Consider the following 17220-nt stretch of genomic DNA (forward strand, 5'->3'; position numbering starts at 1 on the left):
TGCTGTCACCCTTACAGTAAAGAAATGTTTTCTCATATTCAGCCGGAACTTCCTCTGTGTCAGTTTGTGCCTCTTGCCTCTTGTCGTGTTGCTGGGCACCGCTGAAAAGAGTCCAGCCCCATCCTCTGGACACCCTTCCCTCAGATAATTGTACACATTGGCTAAGATTCCCTCTCAGTCTTCTCTTTTCCAGGCTAAAGAGTTCCCTCAGCCTGTCCTCGTATGTCAGGTGCTCCAATTCCTCTAATCATCTTCATAGACCTCCTCTGGACTTCCATTTCCCTCTTGTACTGGGGAGCCCAGAAATGGACACACTATTCCAGGCATGGCCTCACGAGGACTGAGTAATAATTGGTGCCCGTAACAATGCATGGAGGATGATCTCATGTTCTTATCTCAACCCTCGGGCTCTTTTCGTCATATTTTCTCCCCCTTTTCCTTGTATGTGGGGATATGAAAGAGCAGTTGTGGTGGAGTTCAGATGCATAGCAGGATAAAACCACCCCAGTGGGGACATGGAAAGGGTTCAGCACCAGGATTGTGGCCATCCAGGGATGGCATCTGAGCATCCACGACATGCTCTGCCAGCCTGGTGGCACAAGAGGGAATGAAAAGAGGTTCCCCTGAAGGAGAGAAGTAGAAGGGGAAGGCTTGATTTCCCAACTCAGGCATTTCTGGCACATTCCTGAGAGGCCTGTGGGAGCTGCAGGCCACACCAGTCTCTGGGACACCAGAGTTCTTTCCTCCCAGAGCCAGATCCCAAAGAGGCAGCAGCTCCCAGGGAAACCTGGCCCTGGATTGTTCCCCATCACAAGGAGGCTGAGCCATGCCCAGAGGAGCACTAGGTTTCAGGACAGCCCTAGCATCAAGACCCAGGAATCCTGACTGCCACATTGTCCCCTGAGTCCAGAGGGACACTCAGGCAAGGCTCTTGCAGCAGCCACCAGCCATGTCCAGCGTCCCCCCGAAGCCCAGGACCTGCAGCTTTGGAAAGCTGACAGCCCCTGGGTCACCCCTTGGGAAGGGGCTCCTGATACCCACAACATTGGGAGAGAGCTGCAGGAGCACTGGGAACATGGAAGTCAGTTCGGAGGTGGTGGTCACCCTCCAGCAGCCGTCCATCTCGCTTGCTGCTGGCCCTCAGCTCAGGACAAGGGATGCCCGCCCTGGCTCCTCAACCACAGCTCCTCTGCAAGATGCCCCTGCTCCTCCGCCCGTCAGCGACGGTCACCCAGTGCAACCTTGCTGCCTGCTGCCCCCACTCCTGGCCACAGAAGGACAGCGGTGGGGAGCACCCAAGCAGCGCCCAGCAGGGACCAGGCCTTGCAGGGAAGTGCTGGCACTGCCGCTGGTCCAGTGACGATATCCTGGTGATGCAGTGCATCCCCCTGTGACATCAGCATGTGTTATTTGGAGGCCTGGGAGGTCAGCAGCATAGAGATGGCGCAGCTCAGGAGAGAGGGGAGAGATTTCCCTTTTCTGTCCTGAGAAACTGTCACCTCCCTTCTGCCCAGTTCTTTTCCACAGGATCCTGACAAATCCATCAGGAACATCTCCAAATGGTGACAAAGGCCATTGAATATAGGAAGTGGAGTGCTGGAGGAATCACCACTGTGTTCCTGCACCAATATGCCTCTTGTTTGGAGCCCTTCCAGGAAGGTGGGGTTTTCACCTTCTCCTTGGCCTGGGCTTTTTTCAAAAGATGGGAGCGAAGACACCTGGGATGCAGCAGCCCCTCACTGTGCCTGAACTCCTCTTCTGCATGAATCTGGGCTCTCTCTTACAACCTGACCAAGTCTCTCATTTCAGGAGACCTGTGGCATGCTGAAGGCAGGACTACTGTCCCTGACTGTACTGCACAGAGATACACGTGGTCCTGTGCCAGCTGGACTATGCTGCAAGCGAACCCTGCTGGATCATGTGAAGCTGATCATGGTGTCCCGGCCATTAGCTGCCATGTCTGCAACCAGAGCCCCAGAAGAAGAGAGGGGCATCTCTGCGGACATGCTCCCCTTTCCTCTTGCATGACAGAGGGGATGCCAGTGACTGCCCAGCAGTGCCCATCCCTGGGGGCTGTGCACAGCTGGGTGAGGCTCTCGGGGGGGGGTTTCTCTGCCTCTTTTTCTTCCTCAGAGTGAGCACCGTGATATTTCCCCACATTTCTCCACCCGTTCCTGCTGCTCCTGCTATTGTGTTTAGGCTCTCTAGGGATGGGGGTTTCAGGTGCAGTTCCAAAAATGACCCTGAACATCCTGCCACAGATGTGTCGGAACAGCAATGAGGTGTTCCATCGCCCATCTGACTTGTGGGGCCACAGGCAATGCAGTGCAAGGGGGGGGTGGGTAACATGCCAACTGTCCCTGCACAAGACCTAGAGTGCCTTTCTCCTGGGATCATAATGAACCAGCACCTCCTGGTCACAACCAAGAATTCTTCAATGTAGGCCCTACTGTCCCACGGACTATAAGAATGTAGTTTGCAAAGTACCAGTGATTTTATCCCCACCCAGCACCTCTTGTACCCAGGCAGAGTCCTGTGTCAGGGCATAAAAGGCAGGCAGACCTTGCTGGTGTTAGATGAAGCCATGTGGACATGTCCATGACATAACAAACTAATTCTCAGAGAAGATGTGATTGTTACACTTAATTGGTTTTCTGCAAGGAGAAATGAGCCTGGTGTGAAGAAGTGTGTGTGCCCAGGGGAGGGAGGGAAGCCCAGGGATCCCTTTGGGCTGTTTCCCAGCAGGTTCCCCTGCAGCCCCAGGGCCATGGGCAGGGAGCCTGGTGGGGGGCAGAGCAAGGGAGGCCTTGGGCTGGGCCTGTGCTGCTGAGCTGGGCCGGGCTCCTGGGCCCAAGGGGAGCTCCTGGCAAGCGGGCAGCACTGCAGAGAGCCAGCTCTGCCCAGGAGCAGCTCCTCTGCCCAGCGCAGCAGGGCTGGGGGCACTGCCTGCAGAGACAGAGTGGGTAAAGGCAGGCAGAAGTGGCAGGATGCACAGAGCTCGCTGGGGGAGAACACTTGCCAGCCCTGACCCCGGTAAGTCTCTGGCTGGAGGGCAATGCAGCCGCAGCTCCTGGAGGAAGGAGAAGCCGCGGGTGCAGGCAGGGGTGCCCAGGGCTGTGGTGCAGAGCAGGGTCCCTGCTGTGCCCCAGGGGCTGTGTGCCGGGGCAGGGCCTCTGCCGCCTGCCAGGCTCAGCACTCAGCCTGCCCGGGGAGCTGCCCAGGGCGCTGCGGGGAGAAGCTGCGGGTGGAAGGAGCCCCCCCGGCAGGGCAGGGTCCTGCTGCTGGCGGGAGGCTGCTGCCTGGGGCAGCCTGCTCACAGATCCACAGCACAACTGGGATGTATCTAAGGCGAGAAGACAATCAGGGGTTAGATACTTTAGGCTCAGCTTTCCAGACTGTTTGCTTTCAGTTTTTTCTTTTTTGTCTCTGTGGGAATAGAAATAGAGGCTGCTATTTCCAAGAAGAGGCCGATACGCCTAAGCCTTTCCACTGAGGGTTACAAGGACTCCCCAACAAGTCCCTTGCCTGCCCCTCAGCCCAGAAAAGGCTCCACCACCACATGGGCAGTGCCAGTAGGGTCTGTGTGACCTGGTCTCTAGGACGTGCCCCCAGCGAGCTGCCCCTGGGCAGAGCCCTGCTGCCAGGAGGTGTCTGCAGGGCAGAGCTGAGCACCCGGCGGGTGGGATGGGGGCTGTAACCTGCAGGGAGGAGGCGTGGGGACAGAGACCCAGCTGCAGGCAGGGACAGCTGCAGGCAGCAGAGCCTGCAAAGTATTCTGGCACCTCCCTGTCCACTGTCAAGCCCACAGGATTCAGGACGACTCATAACCTCATCAGGAGGACCTGCAGTAGAACAGACTCTCCCAAGTTCCTGTTGGTCCCTGGCCTTGCCTCCCCTGGCAGAAGCCCTGTGCTGTTTCACTCTATTCGTGCACCTGCAGCTGCTGTTCTTGTTTTATGGCTCTCTGCAGATCTGGCTTTCAGCTGCAGCTCAAGCACTGACCCTATGGGTCCCACCACACAGACGTGTCTGTAGGAGGAAAATGCCCAATCCCCCTTCATACGTATGGGGCTCTGGGCAATGCAGTCTATGGGGAAGGAAAAAGCTGAACCTCCTTCCAGGGAATTCCTCTAGTCCAGAGGACTAGATTCCATTCATTGGGCTGCTAAATATGGGCAACTGGACTGAGCCCTTGAGGAATCTGGCTGAGACCAGGACATATGGACAGACTGTCTGTCCTTACTGCACTAAGGATAGTCATTTTGCTTCCTGGGATTCACAAGATCTCACTTGGCATACAAATGCCATGGTTTTCTACTGCCCCTGAGTGTGACACAGGCAACTGGAACAAAGTACACCATGCACTCTATTCTGTAGTCAAGGGTTTTGAGAGTGGTATTGCTGGGAAGTCCACATACATCAGAGAGAGATTTAATCAAAGAACTCTCCTGGTTTGTTTTTACATTGAGCTGCAGGGCAGGCCTGACTTCTGCAGAGGCCACAGCAGAGTCCCCTGTTCCCAGTGGCACCACCAACCAAAGCTCAAGCAAGGGAGCAGAAGAAAGGTCTCAGAAAGGAGAAAGTCACTTCTTCAATGAGGAGTAGATTTTTCTCAGACATGCCTCTCCTAATTATCACTGTAATTTCCTCCTTGGATTGTCCCCTTTCTCCAGAAGCATCAGATGTCCAACAGCAGCTCCATCACCGAGTTCCTCCTCCTGACATTTGCAGACACACGGGAGCTGCAGCTCCTGCACTTCGCGCTCTTCCTGGCCATCTACCTGGCTGCCCTCCTGGGCAATGGCCTCATCCTCACCGCCGTAGCCTGCGACCACCGCCTCCACACCCCCATGTACTTCTTCCTCCTCAACCTCGCCCTCCTCGACCTGGGCTGCATCTCCACCACTCTCCCCAAAGCCATGGCCAATTCCCTCTGGGACACCAGGGCCATCTCCTACACAGGATGTGCTGCACAGGTCTTTTTCTTCTTCTTTTTGTTTTCAGTAGAATATTCTCTTCTCACCATCATGTCCTACGACCGCTACGTTGCCATCTGCAAGCCCCTGCACTATGCAACCCTCCTGGGCAGCAGAGCTTGTGCCCAGATGGCAGCAGCTGCCTGGGGCAGTGGCTTTCTCTATGCTCTGCTGCACGCTGCTAATACATTTTCTGTGCCCCTCTGCCAAGGCAATGCTATTGACCAGTTCTTCTGTGAAGTTCCCCAGATCCTCAAGCTCTCTTGCTCTGACTCCTACCTCAGGGAAATTGGGCTTCTCACATTTAGTGTTTTTGTGTTTTTGGGGTGTTTTGTTTACATTGTGCTGTCCTATATGCAGATCTTCAAGGCTGTGCTGAGGATGCCCTCTGAGCGGGGCCGGCACAAAGCCTTTTCTACGTGCCTCCCTCACCTTTTTGTAGTCTCCCTCTTTATCAGCACTGGCATGTTTTCCTACCTGAAGCCCCCCTCTGTCTCCTCCCCATCCCTGAACCTGGCAGTGGCAGTTCTGTACTCGGTGCTGCCTCAAGTATTGAACCCCCTTATCTACAGCATGAGGAACCAGGAGCTCAAGGATGCCATTAGGAAAGTGATGTCACGGATGTTTTCCAGGATGTGCTGAGGAATTTAATTGGACCTTTCAGCAGATATAGACTCCTTTTCTTTATTTCCATCAGTACATTACAATCATCTGAAATGATGGAACACTTCTAATGCAAATTTTTTTTTTTGCTTTTTTTTCCCCCATGGCATTAGAATATTATTTTTTTTAGGATGTGTATTGCAGGAGTAGAAAATGTACTCATCTTCTCCCATACTTGCATTGCCAGGACTCTGTCTCTTATGCACTTCACTTAATCTCCACAGTCCTTCAGGTATTTCCACCTGGCCTGATTAAACAGACCATATTGGACACCACCTTTCCAGCAGACTTTCTGGACACATGCACTCTCCATTCTTCTCCAGATTCCCCTTTCCTTACTCTTTGATCATACAGATACATCTCACCTACCCAGTTGGTTTTCGGATCCTGAGGGAGCTTCAAGCTTGCCTGTATCCCAGTTTTCTGTCTCATCATCCCTACAGCCAGCTCTGTAGTTGTGTTTCTATACATCATTTCCTACCTATCTCAAACATTCCCAAATGTGAAGTCCCACATGACTGATGAGAGAAGTGCTGGGCATGTGGAGGTGAGCAGCAAGGCTGTCCATGCAGTCTAGGACTTCAAGGGACTGCTTTTCCTACACATACAGAGCTCCTTAGGAGACACATGGGGCCAATGTCAACTAGAGAATGATGCTATCACTTCTTCTGAAAACTCTAAACTAATGGAAACTAATCTTAAATAAAGAAAATGCTTTCTGTAAAGTTGTCACTGAAACTTCCTTGTTTACCTGCACTTTTGATACCTCACTAATTTACAGGACAAGTCTGGAAGACCGGATGAAAATGGCTGAATGGTAATGAGCCCCACGGTGCGTTTGGTGCTGAGTCCACAAACCTCAGGTAGTGAGAGAATGATGCAACTGCAGGAGAAGTTAAAGTCAGAAGGAGACTTCGAAGTGTCCTGGAGTTTAGTGGTCTTCAGTGAGGGTCATTACTGACAAAGCCTCCCCATGGACTTGTTAGAGCAGACAATGGGAGGCCATGATTGCAGGTAGGCAAAGGCACTGTTCAGGAGACTCTGATACTGAGTAAAGATGAGGTCCTGTCCCTCACGCATGGCTCAGGGCTCTTCCTGGGGCAGTGGGATGTGGGGTGTGTGATGCTGTGTGAAGGACAATGCTATGACACCTCCTGGCCTCCTCACTGGGTTGCAAGGAAGCAACAAGCCCCCAGTGTCATGAGCACAGCAGGTCTCCTCATGAGCCTTAGTAACAGAGACAACTGCCATAGCCAAGGGGACAAAGACCTTGGTTCTGCTGGGGCCTTCCAGTCTTGCCAGTGCTCTTGGTCTTTTCCATTACAGGCAGTCCTATGCTGTCCTGTCTGTGCCCCCTTTTCCCTGCAAGCTTTAGCCACCCACCTTGCTTCTCCCCCTTGCTCTCATACATGCATTTCCTTACTCTCATTGATGTCTCCTCACCCTCCCTGGCAGTTCCTTGAAACACAATGGCATGGGCTGACCACAGACTCCTTCTGGGTGACCTCTGGCCCTAACCCATCAGCCTTCTTTTGCACTGTGAACTGATCAGACAGAAGAAACCTCACCAGGATCTTCCAGGTCTGCTGCTGCCCTTCCAGCTTCTCAGGTAGTCATGACCAAGCTGTGTGCCTGTTGCTGTCCCACCATGTGCTCAGACAGAAGGGACTTGAAAACCCATGCCCAAGACCTCTTCCTGCATGGGGCCTAGCAGGCTCTATTCTAGTGAGATTCCAGGGGCTGAAGCTGATTGGTTCAGTTTAGCAAGGAGCAGACAATATTTATATATATATATATAAAGTAAGCAAGCTTTATTACAAGCTATTTACACACATACCAACCCCAGGGCAATGACAATGATACCGATGAGTGTGAAGCTTTTCCCAATCATTGATGGCCTAGAGGAAGGAGTCATTAGGCACAGCGCTTGAACAGGCATTCCCATTGAGGCAACATTGTCCTTGGTAGTGCGCCTTGTCTCTCTCCTCTGGGGGAGTCCCAGTTTTATTCCCTCCTACCCAGTAGCTGTTCTGACACGTGAGGCCAACGCATGTCACAAGGGCCACCAGGCTCCTCCTTGGTCTTGTATAAGCATGTCTACAAATGCGCATGTGCACCATTTGAGTTGGGGTTGCACCCACTCCGCGAAGGTTGTTCCATCATCATCTTCTCCTGCTGCCCTCTGGCCAGCTTTTCCAGCTGCAAGTGTCATGGGTATAAGCCAAGCTGCAAAGTTTCACCAGCCTTGCCACAGTTTCACTAGCGTTGTCTCAGAGCTTGGTTAGTTCCTTGTTTTTCTTCCTCTTTTCCCCTGCATATGTGCTCAGCAACTTACACCCCTCCCTACAAGGACGAGCTGTTCCACAATGCACCAAACAACACAATCACAGTCATAAGGTCACTATGTCTTTACACAGGGTTGTAAGGAGGCAGCAAGGACCCAGTGTCACGAGCACAGCATGTCTCCTTATGAGCTTCAGTAGCAGAGACAACTTTTACAGCCAAGGGGACAAAGACCTTAGTTCGGCTGGGGCCTTGCAGCCTTGCCAGTGCTCTTGGTTTTCTCCACATGTCTGCGGCTGGCCTTCCAACTTCTCAAGTTGACATGACCAAACTGTGTGCCTGTTGCTATCCCACCACGTACTCAGGCAGAAGAGACATGAAAACCCACACCCAAGGCCTCTTGCTGCATGGGGTTTATCAGGCTCTCAGACAGAGGGCATCTCACAATCAGTGTGCCAAGCAGGTTCCTTCTGCTGCCTTATCAGGGGATTCTAGCAGGTGCAAGCCAAAAAGCACAGATGTCAGCCAGGAGGCAAGGGCTGACACATCAGCTGCTTCAGACAGAGGTCACCTCAGATTCTTTGTCCCCAGCCATGTTACTGCTGCTGGCCTGTCAGCTCCAGAGTCAGAGGTGACCCGAGGCTTCCTACTGGATTTTAAGTTTCTGAGGCACAACAGACCTCCTAATAACATACCCACCCAACACCTTCCTTGTGGGCCAGCACATGAGGCGTTAAAAAAGTAAGCTTCTCACATGAAATTTATGAAGTAAATTTTCTGCCACTGCTAGAAACATTCTTCATAGGATCTACTGTGTTCATAGTGAGACATGATGTATCTCTACCCCTGCCTTTCTCTTTTTCTTTCTCTGCATATTATGTCTTCAGAGAGCTCTCCAATGGAAAGAATCTTTGAATTGCAAAATAACTCATATTCGAGGAGACCCCTGAATGGCATCTTCTTGGACTGTCTTGCTCAAAGCAAACCAAATAGATGAGGTTTCTCAAGGGCTCCTTTCGGCTTGGCACAAACCAGAAAGGGTCTGAAAGCATGCTCCATCCTGTAATTCCGAGATTTAATGACAACACTCAACAGTGTTGGCACAAGTGCTGATCACTGAGGGATGCTGCTAGGAACTGCCTGACAGGAGAACTTTGCACAACGGATGACACCTGGGCCTGATTGTCCTGCCAAATTCCCACCCACAGCCTCATCCATTAGTTACGTCCACATAGCACCATTCTCACTACAACAAGTCTCTGGGAGACAATGTCAACAGCCTTGCTAAACTGCAGGTAGACAGTGTCACTTTCTTTCTCCTCCCCTATGGGTTCAGCAATCCCTTTTTTGTCCTTGAAGTGCCTGGAAGTAGCTGTGGAAAAGCTTGCCCCATCACCTTCCCAGGGACTGAGGTGAGGCTGACCAGCCTTAATTCTCCCCACCCTCCTCTTTCCTCTTCCGGAAGACAGGTCTGATGTCATTCCAAGTCTCCAGAAAGCTCTCTGGTCCCCCTGGCACATTTGCTGACACAGTCCGGAAAGGCAGGGGAGGGTGATGCAGCAGACTGGGGCATTTGCAATGAATCTGTCCAGGACAGGTGAGATGGATTTCATGGAGGTGGTGGGGGTTGTTCCTGGTGTCACACATGGAAGTGTCAGGGCTCTGTGAGGTGTCCACATCTGAGCTGGCCTCATGTACTTCTTGTAAACACAGCAGTGTTCAGAGACATGAGTCTTGCACATCCAAAGACAGGGCACTGCAGTGGTTGTGGTGTCCTTCTGGCTCGTGTTGCCTCTCCCAAAGGCTGAGAGGCGTCTCAGCCCTGTGGTACATCGCCCTGCTCTGCACTTGTCTGAGATACCCCACGGCATGAGGAACGGACACAGGCTGAGGGCATTTGTGCTCAGGTTTGCCTTACATGCACACAATATGCACATTGAAGCCTCATCTGTACAGGGCACACGTGGCCTTCTGACTGAGCCATTCTGTGTCCCTCTGTGGAGGAACAAACCACCTCTCTGAGCTGGGCTGAGAGCCCTGGTCCTGGAGCTCCTCAGGCAGCTCCTGCTGCCCCCGAGCCCTGGCGGCCTGCCCCAAGCTGCATACGTACCAAGGGGTTTCTCTTTCCAGGGATCCCCTGCACACACACGGGGCCCCACTCTCCTCCCAGGACTTCCCACCTCAACAAAGAGCCTTTCCCAGGAAGGAGTACACCTGTGCTGGCCTGGCCAGCCATTCCTGCACCCTCTCCCCATGCATCCCACAGCCCCAGCTGGTGGTGCTGCTCTGCAGAGCAAGGGGGCTGTGGTGTCCAGGACACAGGGGCACTCTGCTACTCTGCAGGGCCGTGCTGTGCAGGCTGGGAGGTAGAGACAGGTCATGGGTCTCTTCCACTGACTGCCTCCCACACCAGCTCTTCTGAGGCTGTCAAGGGTGCTCAGCAGTAGCCTTCTTTCTTTCCTCGAGTGCCATCAGAAGTGTTTGGCTGCTGCACTGCATCCAGCCTATGGTGTTTCACTAGGGGTAAAACAAATCAGTCACCAGACTCCCTTCCTTGTTCCCGCTGTGTCCCCTGGGTCGCGGGGCTCTTCTTCTCACACCCAGATCTAGCCCTTTATCTCAGGGGAACTCCACCTGAGACAGGCTCACACTCCGTGGGCTCCATTCACTGCTGACTCCCTGGCAGACGCTGTCCCTGCAGCTCCTCTGGGCTCTCCGGGCAGCTCCTGATTCTTTCCAAAAAATGCTCACCTGCTGCCAGTGTCCTGGTTTCAGCTAGAACAGAGTTAATTTTCCTCCTAGTAGCTGGTAGGGTGCTGTGTTTGAGATTTAGGATGAGAATAATGTTGATAACACACTGATGTTTTAATTGTTGCAGAGCAGTGCTTACACTAAGCCAAGGACTTTTCAGCTTCTCGCTCTGTCCTGCCAGCGGGCAGGCTGGGGGTGCAGCGGGAGCTGGGAGGGGACAGACCCAGGGCAGCTGACCCAAACTGGCCAAAGGTGTATTCCGTACCATCTGACGTCATGCTAAACAATTAATATGGGGGGACTGGCCGGGGTGGGGGGACTGGCCGGGGTGGGGGGACTGGCTCCTCGGGGATAGGCTGGGCATTGGTCAGTGGGTGGTGAGCAATTGCATTGTGCATCACTTGTTTTGTACACATTATTAGTAGTAGTACTATTATTATTATTATTGTTGTTGTTGTTATTATTATTATTATTATTATTTTCTGTCCTAATAAACTGTCTCTATCTCAACCCACATGCTTTGTTTTCCTGATTCTCTCCCCCATCCCAGAGAGGGAGGAGGGAGGTTGAGCAAACGGCTGTGTGCTGCTTAGCTGCCAGCCAGGTTAAACCACAACAGCCAGCCCCATCACATGCTCTAGTGCCCCAGGCAGGTTAATTGGAGACTCTTCACCATACACCTGAGTGCTGGACACCAACAAGCAACACCTGAGCCAGCCCCCATGCCCTCAAACACCCAGCTGGGGCTCTGATCACTTCACCCTGAGCCCATGGAGAAACAGGCAAAGCCAGGTCCCTCTTTGGAGTCCATTTCTGGACTGCAATGTTCTTGACAACAACTGAGAAGGAAGACCTGAGCCCTCAGGCACTACCCTGAGCAGAATCACTTTATGGGACAGAAATGCTGTTCTGGAGGCCAAGTGTGTCACAAAAGTGCCCATTGACTGTCCCTGCCTGTGATCACAGGATTGCCACACAGCAGTACTGTGACCAAGCTACAGGAACAATCAGGCTTACGCCAACAGAAAAGGCTCAGCAGGAGAGTGTGGAAGTGGAATGAAAGCAGCTCTAGACAGACCAAGCACTGGTGCTTCCTGGCAGTGCTGCTGTGATGGGACTCTATTCCTCTCCACTTCTACCCATGGGCATTACCCTGCAACCCCTAGCAAAGTTCTCAGAGGAAGCATCTCAGGCACGCTCCACTGCAGGTTCCTTTATTTTGTTTAAATACGTGAGTAGGATAAATAATGACAATTTACATAGAAAACATTGTTGTCCCTTACACCCCTCATTAGTAAACAAATAAAAACCACCAAAGAACAGAAGACAAGCTTGACATATCATGAGTTACATTACGAGTGCTTTGCAGAAGAAGACAGGCAGTGCATTACTTCTGATGTACACCCACTCATGAGTTTGCGCAGTGCATCCTTGAGCTCCTGGTTCCTCATGCTGTAGATGAGGGGGTTCACTGCTGGAGGAACCACCGAGTATAGAACTGCCACCACCAGATCCAGAGATGGAGAGGAGAGGGAGGGGGGCTTCAGGTAGGCAAAAAAGGCAGTGCTGAGAAAGAGGGATACCACGGCCAGGTGAGGGAGGCACGTGGAAAAGGCTTTGTGCCGGCCCTGCTCAGAGGGCATCCTCAGCACGGCCCTGAAGATCTGTACATAGGAGAGAACAATGAATACAAAACACCCCAAAACCACAAAAACACTAAATGTGAGAAGCCCAATTTCCCTGAGGTAGGAGTCAGAGCAAGAGAGCTTGAGGATCTGTGGGATTTCACAGAAGAACTGGTCCAGGGTATTTCCTCCACAGAGTGGCAATGAAAATGTATTGGCAGTGTGCAGGACAGCATTGAGAAAGCCACTGCCCCAGGCAGCTGCTGCCATATGGGCATAAGCTCTGCTGCCCAGGAGGCTCCCGTAGTGCAGGGGCTTGCAGATGGCAACGTAGCGATCATAGGACATGATGGTGAGAAAATAATACTCTGCTGACAATAAAAAGAAAAAGAAAAAGACCTGTGCAGCACATCCTGCATAGGAGATGGCCCTGGTGTCCCAGAGGGAATTGGCCATGGCTTTGGGGAGAGTGGTGGAGATGCAGCCCAGGTCGAGGATGGCGAGGTTGAGGAGGAAGAAGTACATGGGGGTGTGGAGGCGGTGGTCGCAGGCTACGGCGGTGAGGATGAGGCCATTGCCCAGGAGGGCAGCCAGGTAGATGGCCAGGAAGAGCGCGAAGTGCAGGAGCTGCAGCTCCCGCGTGTCTGCGAATGGCAGGAGGAGGAACTCGGTGATGGAGCTGCTGTTGGACATTTTCTGCCTCTGGACATGGGGTTCTGTCCAAGGAGGGAATAACAAGTGAATAGTCAAACATCTACAAAATCTATTGCATAGGTCGTTTAAGCTACTGCTCTCTCACCAACACACAACAGACATGCACTGCCTTACTCCTTTCTGGAAGACCTCTGTGCAACATCCTGGCCAGAGTTCTGGCTGGGTTTTGTTGGTGATGCTCTTTCTGTGAGCAGGAGAAACTGCCCTTTGGCACTGGGAGAGTCAGTTCTGCTCTGCAGCCAAAGGCATAGGAACTGGGTGCGACCTCAGATGCCTGCTGGCCAGGGGCATCTCCCTCTTTGCAGATCCAGAGGAGCAGGTCAAATAATCCCTCAAGAAACAATAAAATTGATGCTGGCACTGGCTTTAGGCTGAGGTCTATGAAAGAACTTGGTGAGATTCTTTAAAGACATGCAGACCTTTTCCAGAGCAATGGTCTAGGAGCCTCAATCTGTAATAAAAACACTGTTCCTCCATTACCAACAGCCTGGCTTACCTGTAGGGCATCAAATAGTGGATTGACTGCTTACCCTGGAGGTAGACCATACCTTGAACTTTCACTTGACAAACCTATTTCAGGTATGTGTGAATTCTCACACCACCACCCCAGGAAATCCAAAGGAAACTCATGACCAAGTTCCCAAGACATTATGTCTGAAGTACTATAATGGATGAGAAGGGGGTTGCTCCAGGGAAGGTGTCTGCAGTGCACAGATGTCAGAGAGATGTCCAGATCTCCCCTGCCATGGTGTTTCTTGGAGCAGTTCCGTCTCACTGCCTGCCCATGGCTCTGCTGCCTGCAGCTCTCCCTGCCTGCAGCTGGGTCTCTGTCCTCATGCCTCCTGCCTGCAGGTCACAGCCCCCATCCCAACTGCTGGGTGCTCAGCTCTGCCCTGCAGACACCTCCTGGCAGCAGGGCTCTGCCCAGGGGCAGCTCGCTGGGGGCACATCCTAGAGACCAGGTCACACAGACCCTGCTGACACTGCACATGTGGTGGTGGTGGAGCTTTCTAGGGGATGAGGGGAAGGAAAGGGACTTGCTGGGGGTCCTTGTAATGCTCCTTGTGATGGCTTAGAAATGTCAGCCTTCTCTAGGAAATAACAGTATCTATTTCCATTCCCACCGAGCCAAAGAAGAGACGACTGAAAGAAAAGGGTCAGAAAAGCAGAGATTCAAGGCACTAACCCTTGCCTTCTCTCCTCTCTTGCAATGTGGCTTGAATACACCCTGGTTGTGCTGTGGATCTGTGAGCAGGCTGCCCCAGGCAGCAGCCTCCCACCAGCAGCAGGACCCTGCCCTGCCGGGGGGGCTCCTTCCACCCGCAGCTTCTCCCCGCAGCGCCCTGGGCAGCTCCCCGGGCAGGCTGAGTGCTGAGCCTGGCAGGCGGCAGAGGCCCTGCCCCGGCACACAGCCCCTGGGGCACAGCAGGGACCCTGCTCTGCACCACAGCCCTGGGCACCCCTGCCTGCACGCGCGGCTTCTCCTTCCTCCAGGAGCTGCGGCTGCATTGCCCTCCAGCCAGAGACTTACCGGGGTCAGGGCTGGCAAGTGTTCTCCCCCAGCGAGCTCTGTGCATCCTGCCACTTCTGCCTGCCTTTACCCACTCTGTCTCTGCAGGCAGTGTCCCCAGCCCTCCTGCGCTGGGCAGAGGAGCTGCTCCTGGGCAGAGCTGGCTCTCTGCAGCGCTGCCCGCTTGCCAGGAGCTCCCCTTGGGCCCAGGAGCCCGGCGCAGCTCAGCAGCACAGCACCCGACCATGACATCGCTTGCTCTGTGCCATTGGGCTCCTTCGAGGTGTCCCCAAGGCCTCAGGGCTGACAGCTCCTGAAGTCATCGGGGTCTCTCCTGGGGTGTGGTGTTTGAAGCAGACTGAAGTCATCACCGGCTGCTCCTCTCTGAACATGGGAGAGATGCATTTTAGAAGTGAGATTTGTGCTATTAAAGTGTGTTTGTCAAACACAAGCACAAATGATTCCCTCATTTAACCCCTATTGTGTTCTCACTGCGTGGAAGGACACCTCAGCCATGACATCCAGGGATCATTTCACCCCTCTGAACACCCTTCACCATTTCTTTTAGGAACTGAGAAAGAGACATCTTGCTCGTTGGTGTCCTAACAAGATGGGGGGACCAGAATGCTCTAAAATGGTTTCTATGAGTGGAATGGGACACAAAGACATCATTGGTTGAGTTTTCCCAGCTGTTCATCTGGAAGATCCTCTACCCATACACAAATCTCTTCTTCCTCTCTCGCATGACCAGCACGGTGACTGGGATGTGGAACACCCTCATCATCGTGCTGGTGCCTACAAGCAAACACCTGCAGATGCCCGTGGCCTTCTTCCTGAGGAAGATTTGTCATCCTTGCAGACCTTGTACAGCTCCACCACCCTGTGCCAGATGCAGGACAGCTTCCTGGCTGGAGACAGTACCTCTTTTACTCACAGAAGTGGTAGCGCTATCAGCTGCACCTTCTGCATGAATTGAGTGCTTCCTGCTGGGGGCCATGTCCTATGGTCAGTCCTGGGCTGTATGCCATCCCTGTTCTCTGCAAGAGTCGTGAAGTGGAAGGTCTGACTCCAGAAGGCAGCTGTAACTAAATCAGGGGAATTTCTCTCATGTACAGTAATTATTTCTCCTCCTCCCAGCTACAGTTCTGTGGCCACAGTGTTGTGGACCCCTTCCGTGATTTTGCCACATTGCTGGAGCTCCCCTGCAGGGCCCCATTGATACTCATGGTCTTTGCTTTCATAATCTGTATTTTGGATCCAATCTTCCTCTTCCTGCTCATGCAATGTTCATGTGTGTGTGTCCTGTGTTGGCAGGCCCATGGCCTTACCCACCTGCTCTTCTGTCCTCACGAGTGTCACCGTTTTCTATGACACCATCATAACTCTCCGTGTGAAGTGCAGAACAGCCCTCCTAAAAGATATTAACCAAGCCATTTCCCAAACCTTCATCATCCTCCTGGTCAGCCCTCAGGTTGCTTAGAGGTGGTGTGGGAAGGGTGAGAGAGGTGCTGGTGGAGCTGCAGATGTCATCATAAGACCTATCTCAAAAACCTTGGAAAGGACAGATTGATCAAAGACGTTCCTCGGCACTTGGAAAAGGCAGATGTCAAACCCATCTTCTACTAGAAGGGCAAGCAGAAGGATAATTAAGCGTAACCAATGATTAAAATGCCAGCCTTAACCCTAGCCATCAACCCAGACCTAAACTATAAGCCTCAAACCTTGCCCTCATTCTAAACCTTGAGCAGGTTCCTTGAGCAGAACACCAATCCCTCCCTTAAAGCCCTTTCCATTACCTTAACCCTGGAGGGTGACCTCTAATCCCTAAACTTTGTTCTGAACACGTAATCCCCAAAGCCCTCCAACATGTACACAGCACATCTCATCTTCAACCCCACTCCTACCCCTAATTTATGCTGTTTGTTCCCTTTGGGCAGGGCAGGGACTGTGAGGTCCTGCGGCAGCGCATGGCTTTGGAAGAGGTGTGTGAGGTAACAGGTATGTGATCAGATCAGAGGCCAAAAGGAAGAGTTGTCTGGGAACACTGTGATGAAGTCAGGTGTGCCTCAGGATCTGCTGGGCCTGCAGGAGGCACATGGCTGTGAAGGAGGCTGGGAGGTCACTTCTGTCTCTGGAGCTGACGGACCATCAGGAGGAATGTGGCACAGATAGGGACTGTAAAGGCCAGAAGCATGCACATGGTGTCGAAGATGATGGCGAGTTAACTTCTGTTCTGGTCAGGTGACAGACCAAAGGAAGGCTGATGGGATGGGAGTCATGCTTGAGGTATAGTTTGTGAGACCATAGAATCACAGAATGGCTCATGTTGGAAGGGCCCTTAAAGATCATCTAGTTCCAAACCCCTGGCCATAAGCAGGGATGCCACCCATGAAATCAGGTTGCCCAGGGCCTCATTCAACCTGCTCTTGAACAGCTCCAGGGATGGGGCATCTCTAAGGTCTCTTGGCAACTTGTTCCAGTGCCTCACCTCCCTCTGAGTGAAGAATTTCCTCCTAACCTCTAATCTAAATCTCCCCTCTTTTAGCTTAAAAGCATTCCACCTTGTCCTGTCATTATCTGATTGAGCAAAGAGTCACTCCCCATCTTTTTTATAAGCCACCTTTAAGTACTGAAAGACCACAAAGACGTCACCCAGGAGCCTTCTCTACTCTAGGCTGAACAGCCCCATCTCTCTCAG

General features: G+C 52.6%; 2 protein-coding genes across 2 annotated transcripts; one reads left to right on the forward strand and one right to left on the reverse strand.

Moving 5' to 3' along the window:
- The first annotated feature begins 4682 nt into the window (after positions 1-4682).
- On the forward strand, positions 4683-5837 carry LOC136787047 (olfactory receptor 14J1-like). Its single transcript, XM_066984154.1, has one exon. The coding sequence runs from the start codon at positions 4683-4685 to the stop codon at positions 5616-5618; it is 936 nt and encodes a 311-aa protein (XP_066840255.1). The 3' UTR covers positions 5619-5837.
- A 6188-nt stretch (positions 5838-12025) lies between these two features.
- LOC136787182 (olfactory receptor 14J1-like) lies at positions 12026-16408 on the reverse strand. Its single transcript, XM_066984315.1, has 2 exons — positions 16389-16408; positions 12026-13061 (listed from the first exon to the last, which is right to left on the reverse strand). The coding sequence occupies exons 1-2, from the start codon at positions 16406-16408 to the stop codon at positions 12026-12028; spliced, it is 1056 nt and encodes a 351-aa protein (XP_066840416.1).
- Positions 16409-17220: the final 812 nt, after the last annotated feature.

This window comes from Anser cygnoides, chromosome 28, assembly GCF_040182565.1.
Source record: "Anser cygnoides isolate HZ-2024a breed goose chromosome 28, Taihu_goose_T2T_genome, whole genome shotgun sequence".
In the NCBI taxonomy this organism is placed as follows: domain Eukaryota; kingdom Metazoa; phylum Chordata; class Aves; order Anseriformes; family Anatidae; genus Anser; species Anser cygnoides.